The 23,903-nt window shown below is 54.0% G+C and overlaps 1 protein-coding gene across 1 annotated transcript in view; it reads left to right on the top strand.

Moving 5' to 3' along the window:
• The window catches only part of SYNJ2 (synaptojanin 2), a 98,220-nt gene that overhangs the window by 37,455 nt on the left and 36,862 nt on the right, over positions 1-23,903 (top strand). Inside the window, 4 exon segments of the mRNA XM_026505137.4 lie at positions 2,644-2,869; positions 9,971-10,054; positions 17,084-17,145; positions 21,443-21,539. Of these exon segments, the coding sequence (XP_026360922.3) occupies positions 2,644-2,869; positions 9,971-10,054; positions 17,084-17,145; positions 21,443-21,539 (469 nt within the window).

Below are 23,903 nucleotides of genomic sequence, written 5' to 3'. Positions count from 1 at the left end.
GCTGGTTTGAGGACCCCTTTCTGAGAAGTAGGTCCGGGGGGTGGTGTTTCTGTGAAATCACTAAGTCCATTTTGCAGGGACCAGCAGGTGCCCCTGAAGTCAGCTGAAGTTAGGGATGCAGGGCTGGGGATTCTGAGGGGTGTCTGTGCTAAGGCCACGGAGCCACTTCCAACAGGGACTGCTGACATTCCTTGGCAACATCTCAGGACGGTAGGGGACACCTGGGGAACCAGGTGGCCCCGGCACCTTTGTGACCGCTCGTCAGGCCTCCTTCTGCCAGCTCTGGAGCTGGAGACTCAGGGTCCACAGAGAGCAGCAGGAAGGGTGTGGACTCACGAGGGGGAGGCTGAGGAGGGCTGGGGAAGGGGCAAGCCCCAAGTGGACAGCAGACTATATCTGGAGCTGAGAGGAAGTGGCAGTCTGGGGGGTGCCAGGCCGCTGGGCTACACCACACGTCAGGGTGTGTGGTGTTTGGGCGGCACCCACGGAACTGACCACAACTGAGTCAGCCCCGACTGAGTGGTCATGGCCTTGATTGCCTCAAGCCGCCATTCGGGGTGCCGTGTTCCAGATCTGGACCCACATCTGGAGTCAGATGGGGTCAACACGGAACGTGGCTGGTGAATGAGAGAGTGTAGGGCGGTGTGAAGTTGTTTTTCCGGGCCAGTGATGGACCCCACGGATAATTGCTTCCCAGTGGAATGCAAGCCCAGGAGGAAACTCACAGTGGTTTTCCTTTATAGATCTGGGTCTCTTCCTCCGAGGAGAAGAGCTGTCCTCCTACAGCTGCCAGGCCAGTGTGGCTACAAACGGGGATTCAGAGTTGACAGTTTGGCCAAAGGCTCCTTTGCCTGACCCCTGGTGACTGATGGCAGCCATAGCTGTGTAGCTAGAAGACTGGAATATTCTGGAGGCTTTGCCTTGATACCATGTGCAGATTTGTTACTAAAGCTGGTTCATCGTCTGAATTTTAGAGAGTGATTCAGAAGACGAAAGTGCGTTTTTGTAAAGGAGTGCTCCGTGCCCACATTGTTTAGGTAGACAAGCACAGTGGCTAGCAGAGCTCAGAAGGGGGTCCCATAGGCCGCTCCCTGAGGGGTGGGGTTTCTCGGCATCACGCTCAGGGTGGCGGAGGCTGGCCTGAGACCTTGGGAGCCTTGCTGCTTGGAGAAGCCACCTGAGACATCAGGGCTCACAGGGCACTTCTGAAGAAATGAGAGAAGGCTGCAATCCCTAAGGAAGGGTCTAGGGCAGCAACAGTGCTGCCTTTTTTAAGCAAATAGGGCATCGTGGTCTAGATTTGCTTAATACCCTGTGGGAGAGAGCCTTCTGGGAAGGTTCCTGCCTCACCAGGCGTGTCTGAGAGGCCTCGGAAGGTGCAAGGTGCTCCTCGGGTCCCCTGAGTGCCCCGAATAGAGCTCGGCCTGTAGTGTCGGGGGTCCTGGCACCCCTCCAAGGCCGCCCTTCTCAGAGTGGCCGCTGGGGCTGAGTAAGGTTGAGTGGGTGTTGGGGAAGCTGAGAGAGAGCAAGAGAAGCCAGTGGCCAGCACGGGTGAGGCTGGGCCTTGTGGGGCCTTCAGTGAGAGAGGACGCAGACCTGGGGCTGGCAGTGCCCGAGAAGAGGGCAGGCTCCCAGCTCCTCGCTGCTGCTTACTGGCTCCCAGACCTTGGGCAAGTCCTTCACTTCTCTGTGCCTCAGTTTCTTTGTCTGTAGGATGGGCTGAATGATAATACGTTTCACATGGGGCCTTTGGAGGATGAAGTGAGTTAATCCATCCCAAAGCACTTAAAATGGTACTCGGTGCACTTGATAAATGTTGGCTTTTATCCCTATCCTTATCATGGACACCAGGGGTCTGTCCCCAGAGCCCCAGAACAATCCACCAGATATGGGGATGAAATACTGGAACTTTTGTTGCTCTTATTTTCGTCTCATCCTTTTTATTTATTTTTAAAGATTTTATTTATTTGAGAGAGCAAGGTGGGGGAGGGAGAGAAGCAGACTCCCCACTGAGCAGGGAGCCCAAGGCCGGCTCCATCCCAGGACCCCGGGATCACAAGTTGAGCCGAAGGCAGACGCTTAGCCCACCGAGCCACCCAGGTGCCCCTTTGTTAATGCGTTTTACTTATTTTGGACTGCTTCCTACTGCTCTCATTGAGATAGGCTACACCTCATGGGCTATGTATGTCATTTAAATAAGCTTGCATGTACTTACTTAATGATTATTTATCATTATTTAATTACAAAACCTATGATTGAATTTTTTACTGATGGGATTTCTTTCTGAGCCATGTGGAGGCCAGGGATCCAAAGGAAGGCTCCTCCCACGATCCCCGGAAGGTGGTGGTTGGCTCTCCCTCCCCGCCCGGCTTTCCATTCGCTGACACTGCCGCCCGCAGTGGTTTTGGGAAGGACTTCCATGTCGACGCTGCGCGGCCTCGGCTGCCCTGCTGTTTGGGGGTCACAGAAGCGCGTGAACCTTCTGGCCCCGCTTCCCGAGCACCGAGTCCTCCGGGGGCGCTTCCCCCCACCCCATCCCCCCGCGTGAGTGCCGGCCCTGCGCCTGCCCTCCGCACTCGCTTCGGCGCAGTGTTGCGGGAGGATGCGCTGCGACCCTGGTCGCTGTGGGGCTCCGTTTTGCAGGAACCAGCTGCTGCACGTGCCGCTGAGACAGCACCAGGTGAGCTGCCGCGACTGGCTGCTGAAGGTCATCTGCGGCGTGGTGTCCGTCCGCACGGTGTACGCCTCGCACAAGCAGGCCAAAGCCTGCCTCATCTCCCGCATCAGCTGCGAGCGCGCCGGCGCTCGCTTCCACACCCGCGGCGTGAACGACGACGGCCACGTGTCCAACTTCGTGGAGACTGAGCAGGTTAGTGCCCGGGCCGCTCGGGGGCGCCTGGTGGTTCTCAGGGGACACAGCGGTGCTCGTGCATTTCCGTTTGGGGCAGAAGGGGCTCAGGCATAGTGGAGGGCGTTTCTGGTGATCGTGGCTTCTTCCTCTGATTGGAGACCAGAGCGAGTCCTCGGGGCTCTGCCTGCCACTGTGGCCTCCAGTTCGCCTGGGCTTTCTTTCGTGATTCGCTTTTGCTGGGGTCATACTGCTTCCCCAAGGTACTTTCAGCTAAAGGGAAGCCGGAATTTTTTCCATGGTCATAAAGGGTGGCCCTCATGTCAGAGGGCAGGCGATGGATGAACCAGCAGGGTTGGAAGATCTTCTTAAGACAAAAAGTAGACCAATAAAACAAGGGTGAGAGGAGAAACCATTTTTCATTCTAAATCAGCCAGAGCATGTCTTAGCATCTGAGAGTTGCAAAATCTGCGTGTTCAGCGGCACTCGCTTTCAGCTTCCATGAATATAACCATCTGCTTCATCTCTCATTGATATTTTTCCCCCTAAATTCTGTTCTCATTCCCAGAGATGCTGTCTTACATTGGTTTTTTTCTTTCGAGGTTGCAAATCTGTAGAATAAGGCCCCCTTGTAGACAGGTGGAGTAAATTCTGAGACAGGCGAGCCCCAGGACAGGCACAGGTGCCGCGTGGCTGTGGGTGTCCCGCTGCAAACAGCCTGTGTTTATTTAGCCATGATGTGGCTTTGCAGCCCCTCCTTCCTGCAGCTGTGAGAGGTGTTTTCTACCAGGACTTGAGCCCGTTTAATTCAGCACAGAACTGAACACCTGCTTTCTGGGTGTGAGCTGCGCCTGCTTGGGCTTAAGGTGAGGTGGTTCTCTTGGAGTCAGAGGCTGACTAGGAGAGCTTGGGAACGGGAGCTTTCAGAGGAGTGGCAGGGCCACTTGCTTGCCTATGAATTCTGTTCATTCTGTCTGCTCTCCTGGATATAAATAATATCTGGTTTAAAATGTCAGAGAAATTGTGGCCCCGAGATGGAGGATATTTTTTTTCTTGCTCGTGTCCACGCGACGAAAAGTACTTCCTTTTGTTTGCATGGCCCCACCCGCATCACCACGTCCCATCCCCGTGCTTACCCTTGTGCGGTGAGCCTTTGAATCCGCGCATTCAACAGATCTTTATTGTTTCTCACCCGCCAGGGGCTGAGCGCTGTGCCAGGAACTGGGGGCCAGAGGTGCAAAGCATATTTGTACAAATCAAAATGCCTGGGCCCCTGAACCTGGTAACCGGGTGGAAGAGGTTTTCATCAGCAGCGCTGGAGCTTGGCCCCTGCCTTGCTCTCCATCGGCCTTTGGGTACACAGTCCCTTATTTGCTCTTCCTTGTTTGGTGCTCCCCAGAGTTGTGAGTTTCAACCATATTTTTTAAAAACTGGGGTCTCATCTATTGTATCTTACCAAGGAAATTGTTGGAAAAGCACCTGCCCTCCCTATCACTGGCGTTCCTGAGATTGGGCATTTGAACACTGTGGATGTAAGCCGCTGTAACAAAGTGCCACAGACAGGGCTTAAAAGAACTAGTATTTATTGTCTTACAGTTCTGGAGGCCAAAGGTCCGAAATCTGGGTGTTGGCAGGACCATGCTCCCTCTGAAGCCCCTAGAGGAAGATCCTTCCTGCCTCTTCCAGCTCTGGGGGCCCCCTTTGTGCAGCCCTCCCATCTCTGCCTCACCTCCATGTGGTGGCCCTCTCCCAGGGCGTCTGTCTCCCCTTTCACGAGGAGACCCACCCTGTCCAATATGTCCCATCTTAACTGCATCTGCAGTGGCCGTCTCCAAATAAGGTCACGTTCCGCGGTGGTAGGAATTAGGACTTAAACATGTCTTCTGGGGGGACACCACTGAACCAATAAGACATAATTCGGTGTTAAGGGACAGTGCTTTAAATGCAGTACATTTAGCTTTATGGAAAATCTCGACGCTGTGCTTGCTTTTCTCATTTTTCTACAGACTGGGTCTGGGGACTTTGCTCTGGTTATTTCATCTATGTGTGTCTTGGTGACTGGCATTGTCCCACATGCGCAGTTGCTCGGGCTCAAGAGACAGGGCCCTTGTTTCCTCGTGGCCGGCCCACCAAGGCCTTAGAGACACCACCGGCCTGCCCTCTGGCTCCGGGAGCCTGCAGCCTCGTGCTATTTAAATGGCCTCCACCTGCCTCCCTTCTCAGGACTGGGGAGGGATTTCCTTGTTCACACAACCTTTGCGGTCTTCCTAGTTCCTGTTTTCTCTCCCTTTTTCTCCTCTGGACCCAGAGTTGCTTTTTTTTTGGATTAAACCCTCAGCCCAGCCTTCCCAGCCTTGCTCTAGAAGCAGCGGGCAAGCTGACAGGCAGCCGGACACCCCGAGGATGGGCGGTGAATGTGGACCTCATCTGAGACCAACATGGCTCCTTGGGCCCATGGTGATTTTGCTTTTACCAGAAGTGTATCGGGGCAAGGGGCCCATGGTCACCTTGCACCCAGAGAAGTTCTTTGTGGGGCTACTCCCAGCAGACCCAGTGCTCTCCCAGGATGATTCATGTCTGCAGAGAGCCCTCAGACAGTGTGACCACCATGGTGGGCGGGTGGGTGGGTGGCGAAGAAGGCCACCCCAGGGGCGGGGAGGGGTCAGTGCCCAGAGCCAACTCCAGGTGTTTCCTCGAGGGCAACAGGGAAGCAAAATGAGCCCCTGAATGTGGTTGTGAGCCCGCCCAGGCAGGGAAGCAGCAGGAACGGGACAGGCACCTTCGCTGTCCTGGGCGTGTCCCCCACGGTCGGTGCTCAGCGGCAGGGGTCTTGCCTGCAGGGACGGGAAAGCCAACAGAGCAAGGGAGGGCAGGGCGACAGACGACACAGGGCCAGGTGGGGCAGCCGAGGAGGGGCAGGAAGGCGTAGAGGAGATTGAGGGCAGAAGTGAAGGCGTGCGCTTCCCGAGGAAAGCACCGGCCGAGAGACACCCTGACCATACCCTGGGGAGCCAGCACAGCCCGGGGGGGGGGGGGGGGGTCCGCCCCTTCCCGAAGCCAGGTAGTGTCGGCCATAGCTGCGTCATCCCTTTTCCTGAAATGCTTTCGGAGGCGGGATGAGCAGCCGTGGCTGAAGGAAAGCAGGGGCTCCCCGAGACACAAGAATCTCGTGTGCCCCCCGCCCCTGTACAGGACAGTCGTTTTCTCTGGCTCTGCAATCGTGGCGTGGTTTTTGTTTACATCACTTTGTACCAGTAGAAGTGCTCAGGTTGATCTAAGTTGTTTGTTTTTAATGCAAAAATCTTTTCCAAAGTGGAGCATATCCGTAACTAATGTTCCTGCCAAGCACAGCTCTGCCTTCCCCCCTGCACCTGCTGGTGAAGGGGCTTCTGGGTATCGGCACCCGAGGGCGACGTGCGGCCTGTGGGCGTCTGCCACGCTCAGGGGCAGCTTGGGAGGGGGAGCTGCGCAGAAACCACCCGGAAAACCTGCTGTGACCCTGTTGAGGTTGGCCTATCGGGGCTGCGGCGATGGGAGGGGGGCATGGAGAAGTCGCTGCCAGCAGCCCCCCCTGGCCTGCTCCCTGGCATTTGTGGAACCGAGACTGTCCGGCCTGGGAAAGGGTGGTGCCATGGGGTAGCGTGAACCTCCCTGCCGTCGTGGTGGCTTGGCTCTGGGTGACAGCACGTGTGCATTGCTCCCCGAGGCCTTCGAATCAAAGCAATGCCAGTGATGCACTAGGCGGTGGGGTTGATTCGTCCCGGTGGCGTGGCGTTGCCGGCTTTGTGACCTGATGTTGGGAGAAGGGCCGGCTTTGGAACATGGGCCCCTCACCAGAGATCGGCAGGCAGGCTCTTGGAGGAAACCGGGGCTGAGCCGCAGCGGGAAAGGGTCTCCACTGGGTCTGCTTGGTGGCTCTCGGGGTTGCCCATAGATCCCAGGCCCCTGTACGGAAGTGAGGCTCTTCAGACCCCAGCCTGTGGCCACTTGGAAGTGGGGGTCCTTCCCTGAGTGTGTGAAGGTGCTGACGGAGGGCTGCGCTGTGCTCCTTTGAAAATGGTGGGACTAGGCAGAGAGCAGGCGGGTCCCCTGAGGCGGGGTCTCTCCTAAATTAAATGCTCAGGGAGCCAGAAGGGGGAGATGCTTTCAGCACTACCCACTCTGCCTTGCTTTAGTGTTTTTCCTAAGAGGGATGAACAAGCTTTCTCCTCCAAGGCAGGCCGCGTGTGTGTGCACGTGCATGTGGGGGGGGAGGGGAGGAGGTCATGTGTGCACGCACAGGTGTGTGCATTGGTGTGTGGTATGTGAGTGCATGTTTGTGCAGGGGTGTTTCGCAGGGGTGTTTGTGTGCATTGGTGTGTATGGCGTGTGTGTGCAGGTGTGGACCTTGTCTCAGTCTTCCTGGGAAGAAGCCTTTTGGCTCCACTGTGAGTCATACCTGGTAGGATTGCTCTGCAGCTGTGACTCACCATGCAGAAAAACAAACCCCAAAAAGTCCCTTTGGTCTACCAAAAGAAAAAAAAGAGGAAAAATATTTGGCTATTGAAAATAAGGCCACTGATTAATCCGGAAGGGTAAGGACGGCTGCGTGTCCTCCCAGGAATGCAACAGACTTGGAAAGCACTGGTTTGCAAACACCTCACCTGGAAATGGGAGTTGGGCAGAAGCCTTCCAGATAAAAGAGTATCTGCTGGGCCGCAAGTCTCCCTGCATCTTATCCCTTTCTTCTCAGGGTCCTTGGGTTTCTGCTCCCACCACTCCGTGAAAGGGGCCACTCCGAGTTGCCAAGGCCAGGGTGTCCCAGGCCCGGGTTGGGCTCGCCACGGCTCAGCCATGACAGACTCCCTCCCACCCCTTGTGTGTCCCTACAGTACTGCTCCCCACAGCCTAAGCCCTGCTCCCCCAGTGCTCTGACCCCCACCCTGTCTGTCAGGCCTCTTCAGGGGCCTCATCCACATGCCTGGGCAGTGCTCCCTGCCCTCAAGAGCAAGGAGCCGCCGTCCTGCACTGGGATCACCTTCCCTCATTACTCATTTACTCCTCCCTACGACTAGGTGACAGTAACTCCACTGAGAGAAGGAAACTGAGGCCCAAAGGTTAAAGAACACGCCCAGGGTCACCCTGCAGGGCACAGGGGAGCTGGCAGGTGGAATGGAAGGTGCTGTCCCAGAGCCCGTGTACTGACCCGCTTTCTGGCTCTACCCTCCTCTCTCCTGCCCCGAGATCCCAATGCCCTCTGTGAAAACCCTTCTGGGAGGTGAGGCATCGAGTCTGTCAGGAGTATTAAAACCTGTGTTCCTTAGCTCAGGAAGGAAAGCACCCCGGATCCACTGCCTGTTTTGTCTTATCACCTTGACAACAAAGAAGGTGGTCCCGATGATGAATGGGGTGCAAAGCTTTAGCATCTTCATGTGGGAGGGAGGAGTGGAGAAATTCAGAGGCATCTTTTCTTCCTGTCCCAGGGGTGGGGTCTGGAGAGTGGGGCCTCCTGGTGGGTGTTTTCTGAAGCACGTTCTGCCTGTGCAAGTTCCAGCTCAAGAGGGGTGTGGTCTGATGCTAGAGGTAGCTTGTTGAGCATGTCTTAAAGGGAAGGGTAATAGTCCCATAGCTTAAGTCAGGTCCTGGCACTGTTAAGGACTATCCTTATAGAGAACTGTTGGCTAAATTGGTTTCCTTCTCAGTCATCTGGACCTGTATGCTCTTCATCTCACAGTAGTCCATGATGCCTGCATCGGTTTAAGCAATCTGCTGCTTTCTTCTGTTTTTGTTTTAAGATTTTTTAATTTGAGAGAGAAAGAGGGAGAGAGAGCGAGCCTGAGCAGGGGGGGGCGGGGGGCAGAGAGAGAGGAATAAGCAGACTCCCGCTGAGCAGGGAACCCAATACGGCTCGATCCCAGGACCCAGGGATCATGACCTGAGCTGAAGGCAGATGCTGAACTGACTGAGCCACCCAGGCGCCCCTGTTTTTGGTTTTTGTTTTTGTTTTGAGCTGGATAATAGGGGGGAGCAAATTTGCTGGTAGTCCATATCTGGAAACAGACAAGTTCTTCACCCAGTGCTTTTCCATTTGGAAAAAGAGAGGAGTTCAGCTCCCGTCTCCTTTGGTCCCAGGGAGCTGCAGGTCTGATGCTCAGGTCCTCCACCGCAGAATTACTAATGCGTGTGTGATCTGAGCGTGATCTAGCCGCACGGAAAGCTACCATGTAAGGGAGCAGGCTGGTAAGAAATGGAAAGGATCGGCAGCATTGCCCAGGCCGGCCCTGCCAGGCCAGGGTAGAATTACTCAGATAAAGGGCAGCACATCTGATAGTCGCCATAGCCTCCCTTCGTGCTGCTCAGGACCGCGCTTCTTGTCCCTGTAACACTCCCCTGCAATGTCGGGGGCGCCTGCAGGCCGATGAGCTGGCACACCCCGAAGTAACGGTGGGTGGGGTGGGGGAGGAGATCTGTGCTTTAGCGGGTGAGTATCCCGTGCGTCCAGGCAGGCGCTTCCCACCGCCCGAAGCGTGTGAAGGCTGTGCCGTGTATGTTGACTTAGCGGTGGGCTTAAGAACACAGTGGCCCAGGGCCAGGAGCAACTACAAGTTCATGTCAAGTCTTGGCCTGCGTGGTCAAGCGCAGTGTCAGTGACTCGTGTGGTCACCCAGGGCTTTTGGCTAAGCTCGTTCGTTTCATCCATCCCTTTCCAGTTGCTCTCTGCTACTTAGCTAGTTGACAAGGTGAAAATCGAGGGCTGGAAGGAAGGGCTTAGTTCGGTTCCAGAGCACATTTGCTTCTGTTCCTCCAGTGGGGAGCGGGGAGGCGCTGCTGGGCTTTCCAGGGAGCTGGGTGAGGCTGTGTTTAGTCCCGGTCAGCTGCGGGTCTCCCCGGGAGGCCCTGTGCCCGCTCCAGACTCCTGTGAGGCTGGTCAGCTGCCAGCATGCCCGTGAGCACACGGGGCCAGCCTGTGGGTCAGGGAGCGGCGAGGCCAGGCTGGCCAGGGGAACAGAGGGCGCAGAAGTCCGCTGTCTGCCCTTCATCCGGGCTGGTGTCGGGTCTCAGGCGGCCAGATCCCGTTACCCGGCCCCAGGACATTCAGTTTCATTGAGGAATACTTTCCCTTTATGTTTCCTTGTGGTGCAGACGATTTACATGGATGACGGAGTGTCGTCTTTTGTCCAGATCAGAGGCTCCGTTCCGCTGTTTTGGGAGCAGCCAGGGCTTCAGGTAGGTAATGAAAAAAATAAGTCACCTGCCTCTCTCCTCTGGACAGCTGTGGTTTGTTTCTTTTAACCGTATTTCTGTCAGTTTCTAGGCTTGTTCCTCAGGCCCATTGGATTGAGCTGAGCTGCCAAAGTGTGCACACCTGTGTGTGTGTGTGTGTGTGTGTGTGTGCGTGCACGCTCGCGTGTGTATGTGTGTGTGCGTGGTGTTTATATACAGAAATGTACACACTGTGTGTAATTCTCTGACCCCAAGTTTGCTGTTGATGCGGCCCACGTGGGAAGGGAGGTCTTTGCTGATAAGAGAACCGCATGATGTAATTGAGTAGAATTACTTTCTTAGCCGCCAAGGTCAATGTATTGAGAACACGGCCAAAGATGTTTTTTGAGAGCTGAGGCCATCCTATGGGGCTCTGAAAGGTTTTCAGGCCCTGGCCATGCAGCAGGTCCAAGGGCCGGAGGTGCCTGCTGTGGGGCCACGTGAGAATGGCACAGAACTTTCCCGTGATTTCTAAAAATACACCTTGCAGTCTAAACCAGGGCTCTGGTCCGTGCCAGAGGTATTTGGCGTTCTGTCTCCTGGGAAGAGTTCAGGGCGTGATACCACGTTCCAAGGACATGTTTGCCCTCCGTGGAACTGTGCACTGCCTCGTTTGCAAGTTCCTTCCCTGGAGGGTCACGGGCCAAGTGGGTCCGAGGTTACTCAGCATTGACCCCAGATCTTCCGCTCTGGTTGGAGCGATACTCTGGGTGCCCAGAAGACCTCTCTGCCAGGCCTCTGTGGCTCCCGTTCCTCTTACCGAGGACTCTGTGTGATGGCGGTTGGGTCGTCAGCGGTGGCTCAGGGCCGTCTGCCACGTTCTTGGGGGGTGTTTGACAGCACTGGGTCTTTCCCCGGCCTTTGACTTGACCCTGTGGCAGCAGAAGGCACTTTGTCCATGTGGCTGTCATCATGCAGTGGACAGCCTTGATAAGGAACCACGGTCAGTTCTTGGAGTGAGGTGGAGGCATGAGGGTCTCCTGAGGGTCTGACTTCTGGTGGAGGGGGAAGCTTTTTTAGCCTTCAGTCTTCCCATCAGAAAGGAACAACTAAGATGTGCGAGGATGGCTGGTGGCATTACGTGGCAGCATGGAGAGACACTCCTGAGGATGATTAGGACAGGCAAGATGATGCTGGAGCTCATCCCAAAACAGTTTTTTTAAAATGGCTGTATTGTGATAGAATTTACATACCATAAACTACACCCATTTAAAGCATACAATTCAGTGGTTTTTAGTGCATTTACAGAGTCACATAGCCATCACCGTGGTCTAATTTTAGAGGACTCATCGCCCCTAAGAACCCTGTCCCCGCGGGCCGTCACCCCTCCCCGTGCCCCCCTCCCAGCTCTCCCCGAGGCCGAAGCAACTGTCAGTCTGCTTTCTATCTCTATAGATTTGCCCATTCGGGACATTCCAAAAAGGGTTTTTGAAACTTGATTTTTTTTTTTAAGATTTGGAGTTTACCCTCCTGAAACTTCTGGAGCTCTGTATTTAGAAGAATAAAAAGCAAGTGAGTAGCGGATAAAAAAGGAAGCAGGAGACAATGTTACGTTTCACATGAAGATTTTAAGAAATCCAGAAATTGAGGGTGGTCGTGATAGTCTTGGAATTTGGGAAGGAGCCTTTGAAGTGTATCCCCTTCGCCCCTGTGTCCAGTTCTGGGTCCTTCTGACCTCAGACACTGACCCTGAGACCAGGATTTGGGATGGCCGCGATTGCCAACGGGCTCCTTCTTGCCTTACAGGCTGGCTGTCTGCAGGGGGATACATGAGAGTGAGTCTGATTGCCCAGACCTTTGAGAAGGGGCACAGGTCCCTGAGAAGGGGCTCTCCAGCTCTTTGTATCTTCCATCCCATTTCTAGGACTCTCCATGTTCCAGTCTCCGTCTTCTCAAAATAGCAAAATTGGTCTGTCATTCCTGTCTTTAATTTTGGTCCCCAGCTTGACCCACTTGATGCAGCCTGACCCTGCCATGGAACAGCTGCCCTCAATCTGACATGAGCATTCTCGGTGGGGTTCCGGGGGCTCGCTTTTTGGCAGCCATGGCGCCTTTTAGATTCATAACACTTGTGCTTCTCCAGAGCTTCTGTGGTTTTTTTCAAAATAAGCTTCAAAAGGCTTTAGTGTTCATTAATCTTATGAAGGATTTGCTAACCTTTGGGTTTGATACCCATGTTTATCTTCTAAAACCTTCCACCATCAGAGAGATTAGGTCATCTTCGCAGGGTGACCAGGTTCACTCACGGTCTGCATTCACCCTCCTCCCTGAACTATCAACGGCAAGCCTGAGGGTTGATTCTGGTTGTTTTTCTCCCCTCCTTCTTCACTTAGGTTAGATGAAAAATGCAAAGATTTTTGGGCAGATAGCTTGCATCTTAAGTTGCAGTGTTGCAACCTCTGGGGGCTCTCCCTGGGAACCGACGCGCCCCGCCAGGGATGGGGCGTAGGTGTGGGGACGGGCAGAGAGGACTTGGGACGATGATTTGTCTGCACGTTTGCACAGCAGTGGTGCCTTCCTTACAAACTCCTGGATCCTGACGCCATTTCTAGCCACGTGTACCTTACACAGTTTCGTCTTTACCATGTAAACAGCTTTGCGGTTTATAAATAGCCACACTGAAATTTTACACTTAAAGCTAATTGCTCCCCTGGTATGATTAGTGAGAGAGTATATTTGTTCTATACTCTTCGTCCGTTGAAGATTTTGCTCCCCTGTCGCTTTACAGTCTTCCTCCCTGTAACGTGCGTGTACAGACGGTCTTGCCAAGGTGAGTTAGGTCTCTGTTTCGAAGCTTCATACGACGTCAGCAGCTGGAGGAGGATGCAAAGTAGATTAGTCCCCTCTGCTGTTCCCACCTTGCCTGCACTCGCCCCCTCCCCGTCACACCCTGTTTACTAGGCCCTCGGGTTCACGGCACTGTATGTGCTCATTTGTGTGGCTGTACTTTTTTTGGTCCCTAAAAGGGTGTGAGATGGCTTGTAGCACAACAGTTTCAGAAGAGGTTGGGGTGAGGGAAAGATCCTTCTAATGCGAACGAATATAATCCGGGACAGAGTCGCGAGCGCATTGCGGACCCCGGGTCCTGCGTGTTTGCACGAGCCCCTGTGTCCGGGACAGAGTCGCGCATGCACTGTGGGACCCAGGTCCTGCGTGTTTGCACGAGCCCCTGTGTCCGGGACAGAGTCGCGCATGCACTGTGGGACCCGGGTCCTGCGTGTTTGCACGAGCCCCTGTGCGGGACAGAGTCGCGCATGCACTGTGGGACCCGGGTCCTGCGTGTTTGCACGAGCCCCTGTGTCCGGGACAGAGTCGCGCATGCACTGTGGGACCCGGGTCCTGCGTGTTTGCACGAGCCCCTGTGTCCGGGACAGAGTCGCGCATGCACTGTGGGACCCGGGTCCTGCGTGTTTGCACGAGCCCCTGTCTCCGGGACGGAGTCGCGCATGCACTGTGGGACCCGGGTCCTGCATGTTTGCACGAGCCCCTGTCTCCGGGACAGAGTCGCGCATGCACTGTGGGACCTGGGTCCTGCGTGTTTGCACGAGCTCCTGTGTCCGGGACAGAGTCGTGCGAGCACTGTGGGCCCTGGGTCCTGTGTGTTTGCACGAGCTCCTGTGTTTCACCAGCAGCCATCACTAAAAGAACCAAGATTGCGAGGTAGCTTCTCCTGTGATTCAGAGCATAAGCTTTGCAGCGGCAGGACCTGGTTCCAGTTCAAGTTCTGGCTCCCCTACTTAGGGACCATATTCTTTTGACAAGTTTTTATCTCAGAAAAAGGTTCTTATCAACAAAAAACAAAAAACCTGAGAAGTTCCTGTCTTTGCTAAGCCTTGGTTTTCTCCTCTGTACGTGGGGTTAACAACCGACCTCACGGGCTGTGGGGAGGGTTAGCTGCCACAGCGCGTAGTAGAATTCAGCGCAGTTTCCAGAACCCAGAGGACACACAAGTGTCAGCTGTCAGTATTTGTAACGTACATCACACCATCCAGGAGACAGGAACACAGGTTGCATTGGGAGAGTGTGGCACTTTGCGCCCAGAGAGCGGAGTCAGAGCTTCACCCATCTCCACGAGGCCTGTGAGGTGGGGACAGTGTCCACGTATCTCTCTGTCAAGACGAGGCACGAGGATGAGGCTCCCAGGTGTCCCATCACTCCGCCCTCAGAGAAGCCATGTGTTCATCCCACAGCCGCTCACTGACATCTGTGGGTACGTGGGGGCACTTTAGGTCACAGCCCCTGCCTTCAGGAGAAGGGGACAGGTCATGACGGTGTGGCGTGCGTAGCGCCCATGGGAGAGGAGGCCACCATGCCTGGGGCAGCTGTGGGGAGGGCCAGCTTGCCCGGCGGAGGGGGTGGGCATCTGAACCGACTCGGGGGGACAGGGCCACGTCGGCCAGCCTGCGGTGGGGACTGCACGTGCCGGGGTGGCGGCCCCAGCGGTCACACGTGTCCCGGGAGTGGGAAGGTTTGCTGCTCGCAGCCCGAGCATGGGGGCCATGGCCAGATGTCAGACCAGAGAGGCAGGCAAGGGCCAGACGGAGACGGGCTTTCTGTGGTAGGCTGCGGAGTTTACGTTTTACTCCAGGAGCTGCTAAAAGGGGGGGGGGGGGGGGCGCTCCAACTTGGCTGCACTGGTGCCCACACTGCGTGCTGTCCCAGTTCAGTCCCAGCGTCCAGTCGTCTGTGACTGGAATTTCTAACTGCTCATAGAAGAAACTTTGAGTTATGATTCGGGGAGAGGCAGCCATGGCCAGTAACAGAACTTGTCACGACTAAACACCGGGCTTCTGAGCCCTGAACCATTGTTTTCCTGCTTTCCCCTTACTGCCTTCCCCTGGGAAGGATTCTGGAAACAGCCGCAGCTTAGGGCAGATTTCTAGCGCTGACGGACAGGCTGACCGCGCAGCAAGCAGCCCCTTCTCTTGGGCTTCAGCCCCTGGGGATCTTGCGCACGGTGGCTCAGAGGAACGTGGGCCTGCTTTCCGCCCACACCTGCCTCGTGAGTTCAGAAGACAGGCGCTGACTGGCCTCGGAGGGCAGGAGAGAGCAGTTTTCTCACAACTTGGCTGTGCAGGTTGTGGGAATTAAGTCTCGCATGTCCTCAGCTGGGGCCTTTGGGAAAAGGAGCCCAGAACACACACAGCAGCAAAGTGAAAGCGATCGGTGGAGCCTCTCCTAAGGACTCCCAAGGTTTCTTAGGACCAAAAGGGACTCGGGACTTTATTTGTAGAAGTCATTTAGACAGATATGCCTAATCCCAGTGATTTCTAAATCTGTTGCTGAGAAGCCAGTCATCTAGAATGGCTCTTTCCTAGGGTATGAAGAGGGGCAGATGTATGACTTGTGGCGGGAAGACTTGTAAATAACCCTCGGTCCACACTCCACAGTGACCCTCGGTGGTGCAGACAGACGAGCCTAACGACACCGCGTTTATAATGCCCCACAACCAGCAAAGCCGAGCAATACACTTCCAGAAACGTTTTATCTTAGATAATTCCAGACCTGCAGAAAAGTTGTAGGAACAGCAGAGAGCACTCCCATGCTACCTGTCCCCAGATTCACTCGGTGTGCACCTCTTGCTGTCCACACGTGACCCGTTATTTCCGGAATCCCTGGAGAGCGGGTCGCATACATCAGATCTCCTTAATACGTCAGGACGTTTTTCCTGAAAGCAAGTATGTTCTCTTGCATCAGCACAGGATGGGTACATGGTCAGCTGGTGTGACACGGTGCTCTAAACCGACCTGCGGTCTGCATTCCAGATTTATCAGTCGTGGCACTTTTCCCCCTTTGGTTGGGGATCCAGGCCAGGACCCTGCCCTGAATGTCATTGTCACATCTCCAGTCTCCTTTAATCTCTGGATCAGTTCCTCTGCCTTCTGTCTCTTGGACATTGATGTTTTTGGAGAATGCAGATCTTTTTCTTTAAATTGGAGGTGCCTCATATGGGGGTTTCTGGGTGTTTCATTATGATTGGGTTCATGGTGTGGATCTCTGACAGCACCACATCCTTGTCCGAGTGTCCCATCTGCGTCCACGTGCCCCCTCATTAGTGATGTTAGTTTCTCACTCAGGCATGGTGCTACTCAGTTTCTTTCCTTATAGTTAATATGTCCTCCTTTTCAACTAGTAAACATCTGCGAGACTCAGACCGTGTTAGTATCGTATTCCTCATCAAACTCTCCCTTAACGTTTATGACCAGCAGCTGATTTTTGCTGAACTGTTCTTTACTATGATGGTTATAAAATGGTGATTTTTCCAGCACTGTCTCCATACTTATCGACTGGTGTTCTACTCTAAGGAAGAGCCCCCCTTCTCCCTATCCACCTGCCCACCTCTCTGTCCATTCATCTGTCCACTCGTCCAGCCAGTTCTGATCTATAGAGACTTATGAATTCTTATTGCAGTCATCAGATTATAATCCATTACTGTCCTTTATAGTTCAGTGCGCACACTGTCCCACATTTGTCCGGAGAGAGCCTTTTCAAACTGGCTCCAATAACAATACGTAGTTTTAAGTTTGTTTTTTGAACTTTCAATATGAAATAGGTAATTCTAAATCATAAGGCAAATTAGTTTGCAGGTAGCTATAACTCAGATTTTAGGGGTGGTCGAGGTCCCCAGCCTTGCTGAGGAGGCCGAGAAGTGGTTTCTCTCTCCCTGCTTGGCTTACGTTCACCTCTGCACTGTGGAAGGCCTTGCAGATCTGACGTGGGCCTCATGGGCTGACTCTGAAGTTTCTCTTCTGCCTTTGGAAGAATTCCAGCCAGCACGGGGCCCATGCAGCAGTGGGGACAGGCTGCAGCAGAGCCAGACTCGGGCTTTGGGATCTGAGTTCAAAGCCAACCTTCCAGGTCTGTGCATGGGCCACAGAAGGGGCGAGAGGCGGCCACGTGCAGCCTGGCTGGCAGCGAGGGGGATGGGGAAGACCATCACTTCCTGGGTTCACGGAGCAGGAGGAGTCACTAGTGTTATTTCTCTTGCTCTAGGTTGGCTCTCATCATCTGAGACTCAACAGAGGCCTAGAAGCCAACGCCCCTGCTTTCGACAGGTAGGGTTGTCTGGCACCATCCTAAGCCTGCCATCCTTTCGGGAGTCTTCCCCCCCACCAGACAGCAGCACAGGGGACAGCGGGAGGGGGAGGGTCCCCAATCCTGGACCTTATCTGCCTTTTACTTTGGTTCTTTGGGCAAGAGGGGAGTTTATAAAATGGGATTTTTAGTGGCTCTCAGGTTTTCCTGAAAGTTCATTAATACTGAGGTAACTCTTGGCAGTTATGTTATCAGATCCTTCTTTAACGAAGCTTTATCCCTTTGTCCTAGTTAACAAGGGATAACCTAAATTATAGGATATTTGTGGCTGCGTGTTTTTCTTTTAAAAGCGATATATTCCCAGACTTAAAAAGTCACAGTATAGAAAGGTGTAAAGTGAGAAACGAAAGGACTGTTGACTTCCAGCTCCTACTAAAGATTTCACTATTAGGTTTTTACGTATCGTTCTAGAAAACCATTTGGCAGATATACAGTTCATTTTCTGCACCACAAACTAGACCATTACACATTCCTTGTTATGGAACTTTCTTAAGCCATCTGTCAACTAAACAGTAACTTGTATTTGGCATAGTTCATCGCTTCTTTAAAATATTTGCGTTTTTAATCTAAATACTAATTTTAAAAATTAGCAAATGTCATAAAGATCCCAAGAGTGATTTCTTTAAGGGTATCACTCATTCTACCTGAAGCTCAATTTGGACGTGAAGTCTGCGTGCTGCGTCCTTCCTATTACCGCAGACTGGCAACAGCAGCCCGTGACCGTGAGTTAGCACGTTAGGACTAGTGGGCCGTCACTGTAGAGCGGGCTGTATGTGCACCTGAAAATGCTCTTGCCTGTTTCCAGAACGCCGCTAACGTGTTCTGCGCATTGTGTAGATGGAGTTGTTGTGGGAGACACCGATCTGCCTGAAATGTCCTTAGGAAATTGAGCACAGGATTCCTCCCCAGCCGACCACAGTAGAAGGGAAGGGGCATGCACGCTGGGCTTGTTTCAAAAGCCTTGTGTTGGTGAGCTTTCAAAAAATATATTTTAAGAATGTTTACTTGGACTTAAATTTTTTTTTTTTTTAAGATTTTATTTATTTGACAGAGATAGAGACAGCCAGCGAGAGAGGGAACACAAGCAGGGGGAGTGGGAGAGGAAGAAGCGGGCTCATAGCGGAGGAGCCTGACGTGGGGCTCGATCCCATAACGCCGGATCACGCCCTGAGCCGAAGGCAGACGCTCAACCGCTGTGCCACCCAGGCGCCCCAGGACTTAAATATTTTTAAATCCTGTTAGTGTGTGGTGTGTGCACCCGAAAGGATAAGCCCTCTCTTCTCACAGGAGCCCATTCAAGACCGTAAGCCCTTTGACGGGCAGTGGCCACTGGAAATGTGGCTCACGGCTCGCTCCCTTCCTGAGGCAGTCTAGCTGGACGTAGCTGAGCTCCACGTGCCCTCACGGCCCAGGGCCGGAGCTGCCTGGCCTCACGCTGGGTGCTGCCCCCATGCGCTCATTTCAGTGCCGCGTAGGAGCTCGGGCACGTGATTCTCCAGCGGACCCACCGCAGGGGGTGTCCTACATCTGTGGCACATCGGGCGCTCTCAGGAGTTTCTCCGTTCTTTGATGTGCTTGGTCCAAAATAAATCCCTTACCCCCCCAACCTGCCCCCACAAAACCCCTTTCCCTGGTAGTCTGGGTATGCACGGAGTACCTGTGGCCAATGCTATCCTGTTCCCTGGGTTGTTCACTGTTACCTCTTGTCCACCTGCTGTCCGGGGGAGGGAAGGGGGTGCACTGAGCCGGCCTTGGCTGTGCTGGCCTGAGGAGGATCTTGTCTCGCTGGTAGAGTTTGGATGGAAGTATTAACCTTCCATGGGGGGGCGGCGCCTGGGTCTCACCCGTGTGGGATGCTGGCTCCCCAGCTCCTTCCTCCCTCTCTTTGCACAGAGCTGTTTGCATCTGCAGCCCCAGGGTGGACACTAGGGTGTGTTTCCTTGCTGGCCGCTCAGTTATGCCCTGACTACCCCACTTCTAATGCCTCGAAAAGCCCCCCAGTTCTCCAAGGAGCTCTACACAACAGTAACAGATGGGCAGGCGGGGGAAGGACCCTGGGTGCCCAGAGCAGAGAGGCCAGGCTGGAGTCTCACTGGCCTTGGGGTGGGCCCCAGCACTTCCTCTGGGAGCGCTGAGGTCAGTTTTAGTGTGTCACTAATAAGTGTATCATCTTATTTTAAAAGTAAAAAGAAGAGAAGGGGGGGCACCTGGGTGGCTTAATCGGTTAAGCATCTGCCTTCAGCTCAGGTCATGATCTCAGGGTCTTGGGATCGAATCCCAAATTGGGCTCCTTGCTCAGTGGGGAGTCTGCTTCTCCCTCTCCCTCTGTGTGCTTGCTCGCTGTCCCTCTCAAATAAATAAATAAAAAAATTTTTAAAATTTTTAAAAAGGAAGGAAAGGAAAACCAGCTCCCATGTGCCAAGCACTGACTTGTCACTTTTGTCTTCTTAGTCCTCAAAACCATCTTTTACAGGAGGACGATTAGCTTTAAGGTACAAAGGAAGAGCTCAGAAGGGATGAGTAATTTGATCAAGGGTGCTTGGGGCTGGTGTGATGAGCGATACTGTTTCTCTTCCAACTCTCAGTTTCTAACCAGTTGAGACACAGGGTCACACATCAGCCTTATTTCTGATAACCTGCATTGTGGATGGTGGCCTGCATGTGTGGCCACAGTGGGCTTCCTTGCGTTTCACCCCCAAATCAGGGCTTGCGCAGCGACTGACAGAGCCGGGCAGCTGAGACTTGCCCCCAGAGCAGAGCCTACCCTTTGGCGCCATGTGTCTGTCCTCTGGCCAGGACACACCTTCCCTGGGCAGGCCGACCCAGAAGAGCCCAGAGGGGCTGAGCCATGTGCCCTCCGTTTCTTCCCATACCCTCACCCAGAGCACAGGCTTTGCAGAAGCCCGGATTGTACCAATCTAATTGAGCCCTACCTCTTCCCGGGGCGGGGACACGCAGGGGTCCGGGGTGGGGGGGGTACACCGCAGGGAGCGCGGGGCTGCCAGGAGCATCTTGAGAATTATGCCACGTAGAGATAGGAGCTCACCCTTAACAAGTCAGCAGAGGACCTAAATTCAAACTACCCCCTTCAGGATCCGTATTCTACTGTACCGTGCTACCCCTCAAAGTTGGTAAGAGAGTGTCTTTTCCTTTATTGGGCTAAAATTGGTTCCTTTGTGCTAATTAACTTAAAAAGAACATGTCATCCTAGAAATTTGGAAAATACAAATATGTATAAAGAAGAAAAAAATTCAAGTCACATAAAATTCCACCACTTTTAATATCGTGGCATGCTATCTTCTAGTCTTTTTTCTATCTTTACACGTGAAGATTGCATGATGAAAATATGGTTTACATCTGCTTTTTGTATGGTCTTTTCCCTGTATTTTTTTAAGTTACATTTAAGCATTCCTACCATTATTAAGATTGTAAAGTTAACTTTTCAAAAGCTAGAGATAAAGGATAAATATTAGTCTTTCCCTAATATTTCAACATATATATATATTTTTAAAGATTTTGTATATTTTTTTGAGAGAGAAAGAGAGTGTAGGCAGGGGGAGGCACAGAAGGAGAGGGAGAGGGAGGGGGAAAGGATCTCAAGCAGACTCCACACTGAGCATGGAGCCAGACTCGGGGCTTGATCTTATGACCCTGAGATCATGACCTGAGCCAAGACCAAGAGTCAGATGCTTAAACAACTGAGCCACCCAGGCGCCCCACAACATACGTATTTTTAAAATTCTCTGATCTATGAATATTTTCCTAAAGCCTGAAATTTTACACATAATTACACATAATGAAATATGGCACTTAGATAACAGACACTGAAGTTAACAACCCTTCTACCAGCTTTTCTAGTTTAGAGAAGGAAGTGAAATTAGAGATTAATTTCAGAAATGTGCTTCTTGGACTCTGTTAATAAAAGGCTGAGTTAACTGTTCTAGATTTAATAGTGGTACTTTACAGAAAGTCCAGCATATCCTTCGTCTGATGTTACGCTTAGTCTGATAGGCTGTGAATTATTCTTGGCCTGAGCCTTGCATGCAAACAGTTAACACGCTTGTCCCTGACCGTGGGGTGGGTGGCTTGGGAGAGTCTGGTTTTCTCTCCTCCGCCCCCCAACCAATATTGCGTCCTGGGGAACAGCTCCTCCCGGACCTCTGGTGCCAAGCAGGTCCCTCCTGCACCCCGTGCCCTCGAGGGTAGGGCCAGCAGTCTGTGTGCTGACGACACCGGTCACGTCCTGTTCCATTGCAGGCATATGGTGCTTCTGAAGGAGCAGTATGGGAAGCAGGTGGTCGTAAACCTGCTGGGGAGCAGAGGCGGAGAGGAGGTGCTCAACAGAGCCTTCAAGGTAAATGCTGTGCTACTTACTGTTCGGGGAGGGGGGCGCGGTGGGTGAGGGTGATGAGGACCCCCCCTCGGAGGCACGCTTCTGTGCAGGACTGGGACCAACACTGCTCTCACCATGTTTGGGGAGTTCTTTCCCACCAGCTCTGTCGCATTCGGTGATTGGGCTCCTGATGTATGAAATTTAATTTTTATGAACTGATGGTTAGAGAATTTGCTCAAAGTCAAACAAAGCATCTGCTACCTCCAGCTGCATTTCCCCCGGGGCCCCCCTGGGGCTTGCGGAGCTCGGGACAGCCAGGCCCCTCTCCTTGGTTCTCTTGGACACACAGGCGGCCCCGCACACATGTGGGCTCAGGGAGCCTGAGCTCCCCTTCCTTCCTTGGTCTGGCTGTGCTGCTGGCCAGAGCCTCCTGGCACACTCAGCCAGAAACCTGCCGGGCCCTTGGCCTAGAGCAGTCCTTCAGAGCTCCTGCTCGGTTTAAAGCAAGGAATCTCAGCGTGATTTCCTCCCACTGACTTCAGCCTTCAAATCTTCATCCCTGTCAGGGCTCTCCCTGAAAACAGCTTCCTTTGCCCGGCTCCCCACGGGCTCCCTGAGGCTCCTCTGGGCACTTTCAGGGGTGGGGATGGGGTGCAGGGGAGCAGGGGGGTGGTGCAGGGGGGAGGCCTGAGCAGGGAAGGAACCTTTGAAGGAAGAGCTCCACCCACCTCACCCAGGCCTCTCCCTGTTCCCAGAGCTCCTAAGTGTATTCAGTCTGCTAGGTGAACAGCTCCAGAGTGAGCTGTGGGCGATGTCCACTTTCCTTTCCCAGTGGCCCGTGACCCCCACTTAACAGAGAAAAGCCCTCTGGCTGTTCCAAGGTCCAGGAAGCCCCTTGTAGGGAGAGTGAAATCGGACCTCACCTCATGGGAAGCAGCGTTTGCTGCCTCCCTGACTCCTGACCTCTGGCCAGTAGGAGCTGAGCCCCGTGGGTGCTCCTTCCACTCCGCTCAGAAAGGCCATGTGCTCAGAGCAGACTCTCTGGTGACCAATTTCGTTTGGCCAGACCTGCTTTTCCTGTTCGGTTTGTTGCTATTGGCAATAAGCCTGCTGAGTATCTCCCCTCCCAGCCATCTTGGCAGAAACGTCGACAGCTTATTTTAAGGAAAAAGAAGGAAAGAACAGGATCTCTTTTCCCTTTATGTCTTGGGTTATGGAGAGGGGATGTCCTCAGCACCCCATCCGCCAGCGGAAGTGCCCCCTGCTGACGGGCTCTTTGTCAAGAGTGGGCCAGGAGGCAGCAGTGGTCCTGTGGCCCAGGTGGAGGAGGGCAGGCTGCTGGGCAGGGTGGAGGGAGGAGGGGGATGCCGCTTGGAGGAGACCCGCTGGTGTCACACCCTCAGCCCTGAGGTCTGAGCACCAGCAGCCCACCCGCGGTCCTCAGGCCACAACCCGACAAGGTGCTCACTCCAAAGTGTGATGTCGCAAAGGAGTACGCTACTCAGCCCAGCGGGCTGCTTTTCCCAGCAAGACTCTGGCTGGTCCCAGCCATGCGCTGACTGACGTTCTGGCTCACGGCGGATGGGCACTTCGAGTTGCAGGGACCAGAAGGCCCAAAGCCCTTCTAGTCTTTCAAGGTCATTAGACTCTCTGGACAAATCTAACCCAAACTACGCAGGAGGGTCCAGGGTGTGACGGGCCTGAGGCCGGGCGCCCTGGGGAGGCCGCCATTTCATCTTCTACCACAGGGCTCCTGAGAGAGCTCCGGAGTTGCCTGGGAGGTTCCTTGTGTGGGAGGGAGGCCTCTGTCAGGAGGAGCACCACGCTGCCTGGAGCCCACCTGCTATGCATCCCCATCTATGGCCTCGCCTCCCCACCAGCTCCTGCGCGGGCCTGGGCCCACTGGCCCTGACCACTGGTCACCCCCATCCTGCAGGCTCACTGGGCCGTGCCTCTGGCACCTCCCCTCACGGGGACCCAGAGGACTTTGATGGGAGAATTGGGCACCAATGAGCACACCCCCCTAGGCTTACGCTTGTCAGGATGGGACTGGTTACCAGGGCAACAGGGAGCTGGATTATGAGCTCCCCAGACTGCTGGGCTGCCCTGTCCCTGATGGGCCCGTGCACTTGGGGGCCTGCAGGACGGAGTGGTCCTTCCCTCCTCGGCACCCTCCCAAGGGCCCTGTGGGAGGGTGATGTCGGTTCAGGGCTGGGAGCCAGGGAGCCAGAGCGTCTCCGGCTGTCTTCTGCCTGGGGTGGGCCTTTGCCCCGCTGCAGGCAAGGTGCCCTTCGCAGGATTGCCCTCCGAGTCTTTGTTCTTCCGCTTCTGGGTCAGGACTGATAAACAGCTCGGTCCCCCATAGGCCTTAAAGCTAAAGCCTGT

Source organism: Ursus arctos, unplaced genomic scaffold (genome assembly GCF_023065955.2).
Source record: "Ursus arctos isolate Adak ecotype North America unplaced genomic scaffold, UrsArc2.0 scaffold_13, whole genome shotgun sequence".
Taxonomy (NCBI): domain Eukaryota; kingdom Metazoa; phylum Chordata; class Mammalia; order Carnivora; family Ursidae; genus Ursus; species Ursus arctos.
Note: the sequence above shows the minus strand (reverse complement) of the source record. Positions and strands in the feature narration are given on the sequence as shown.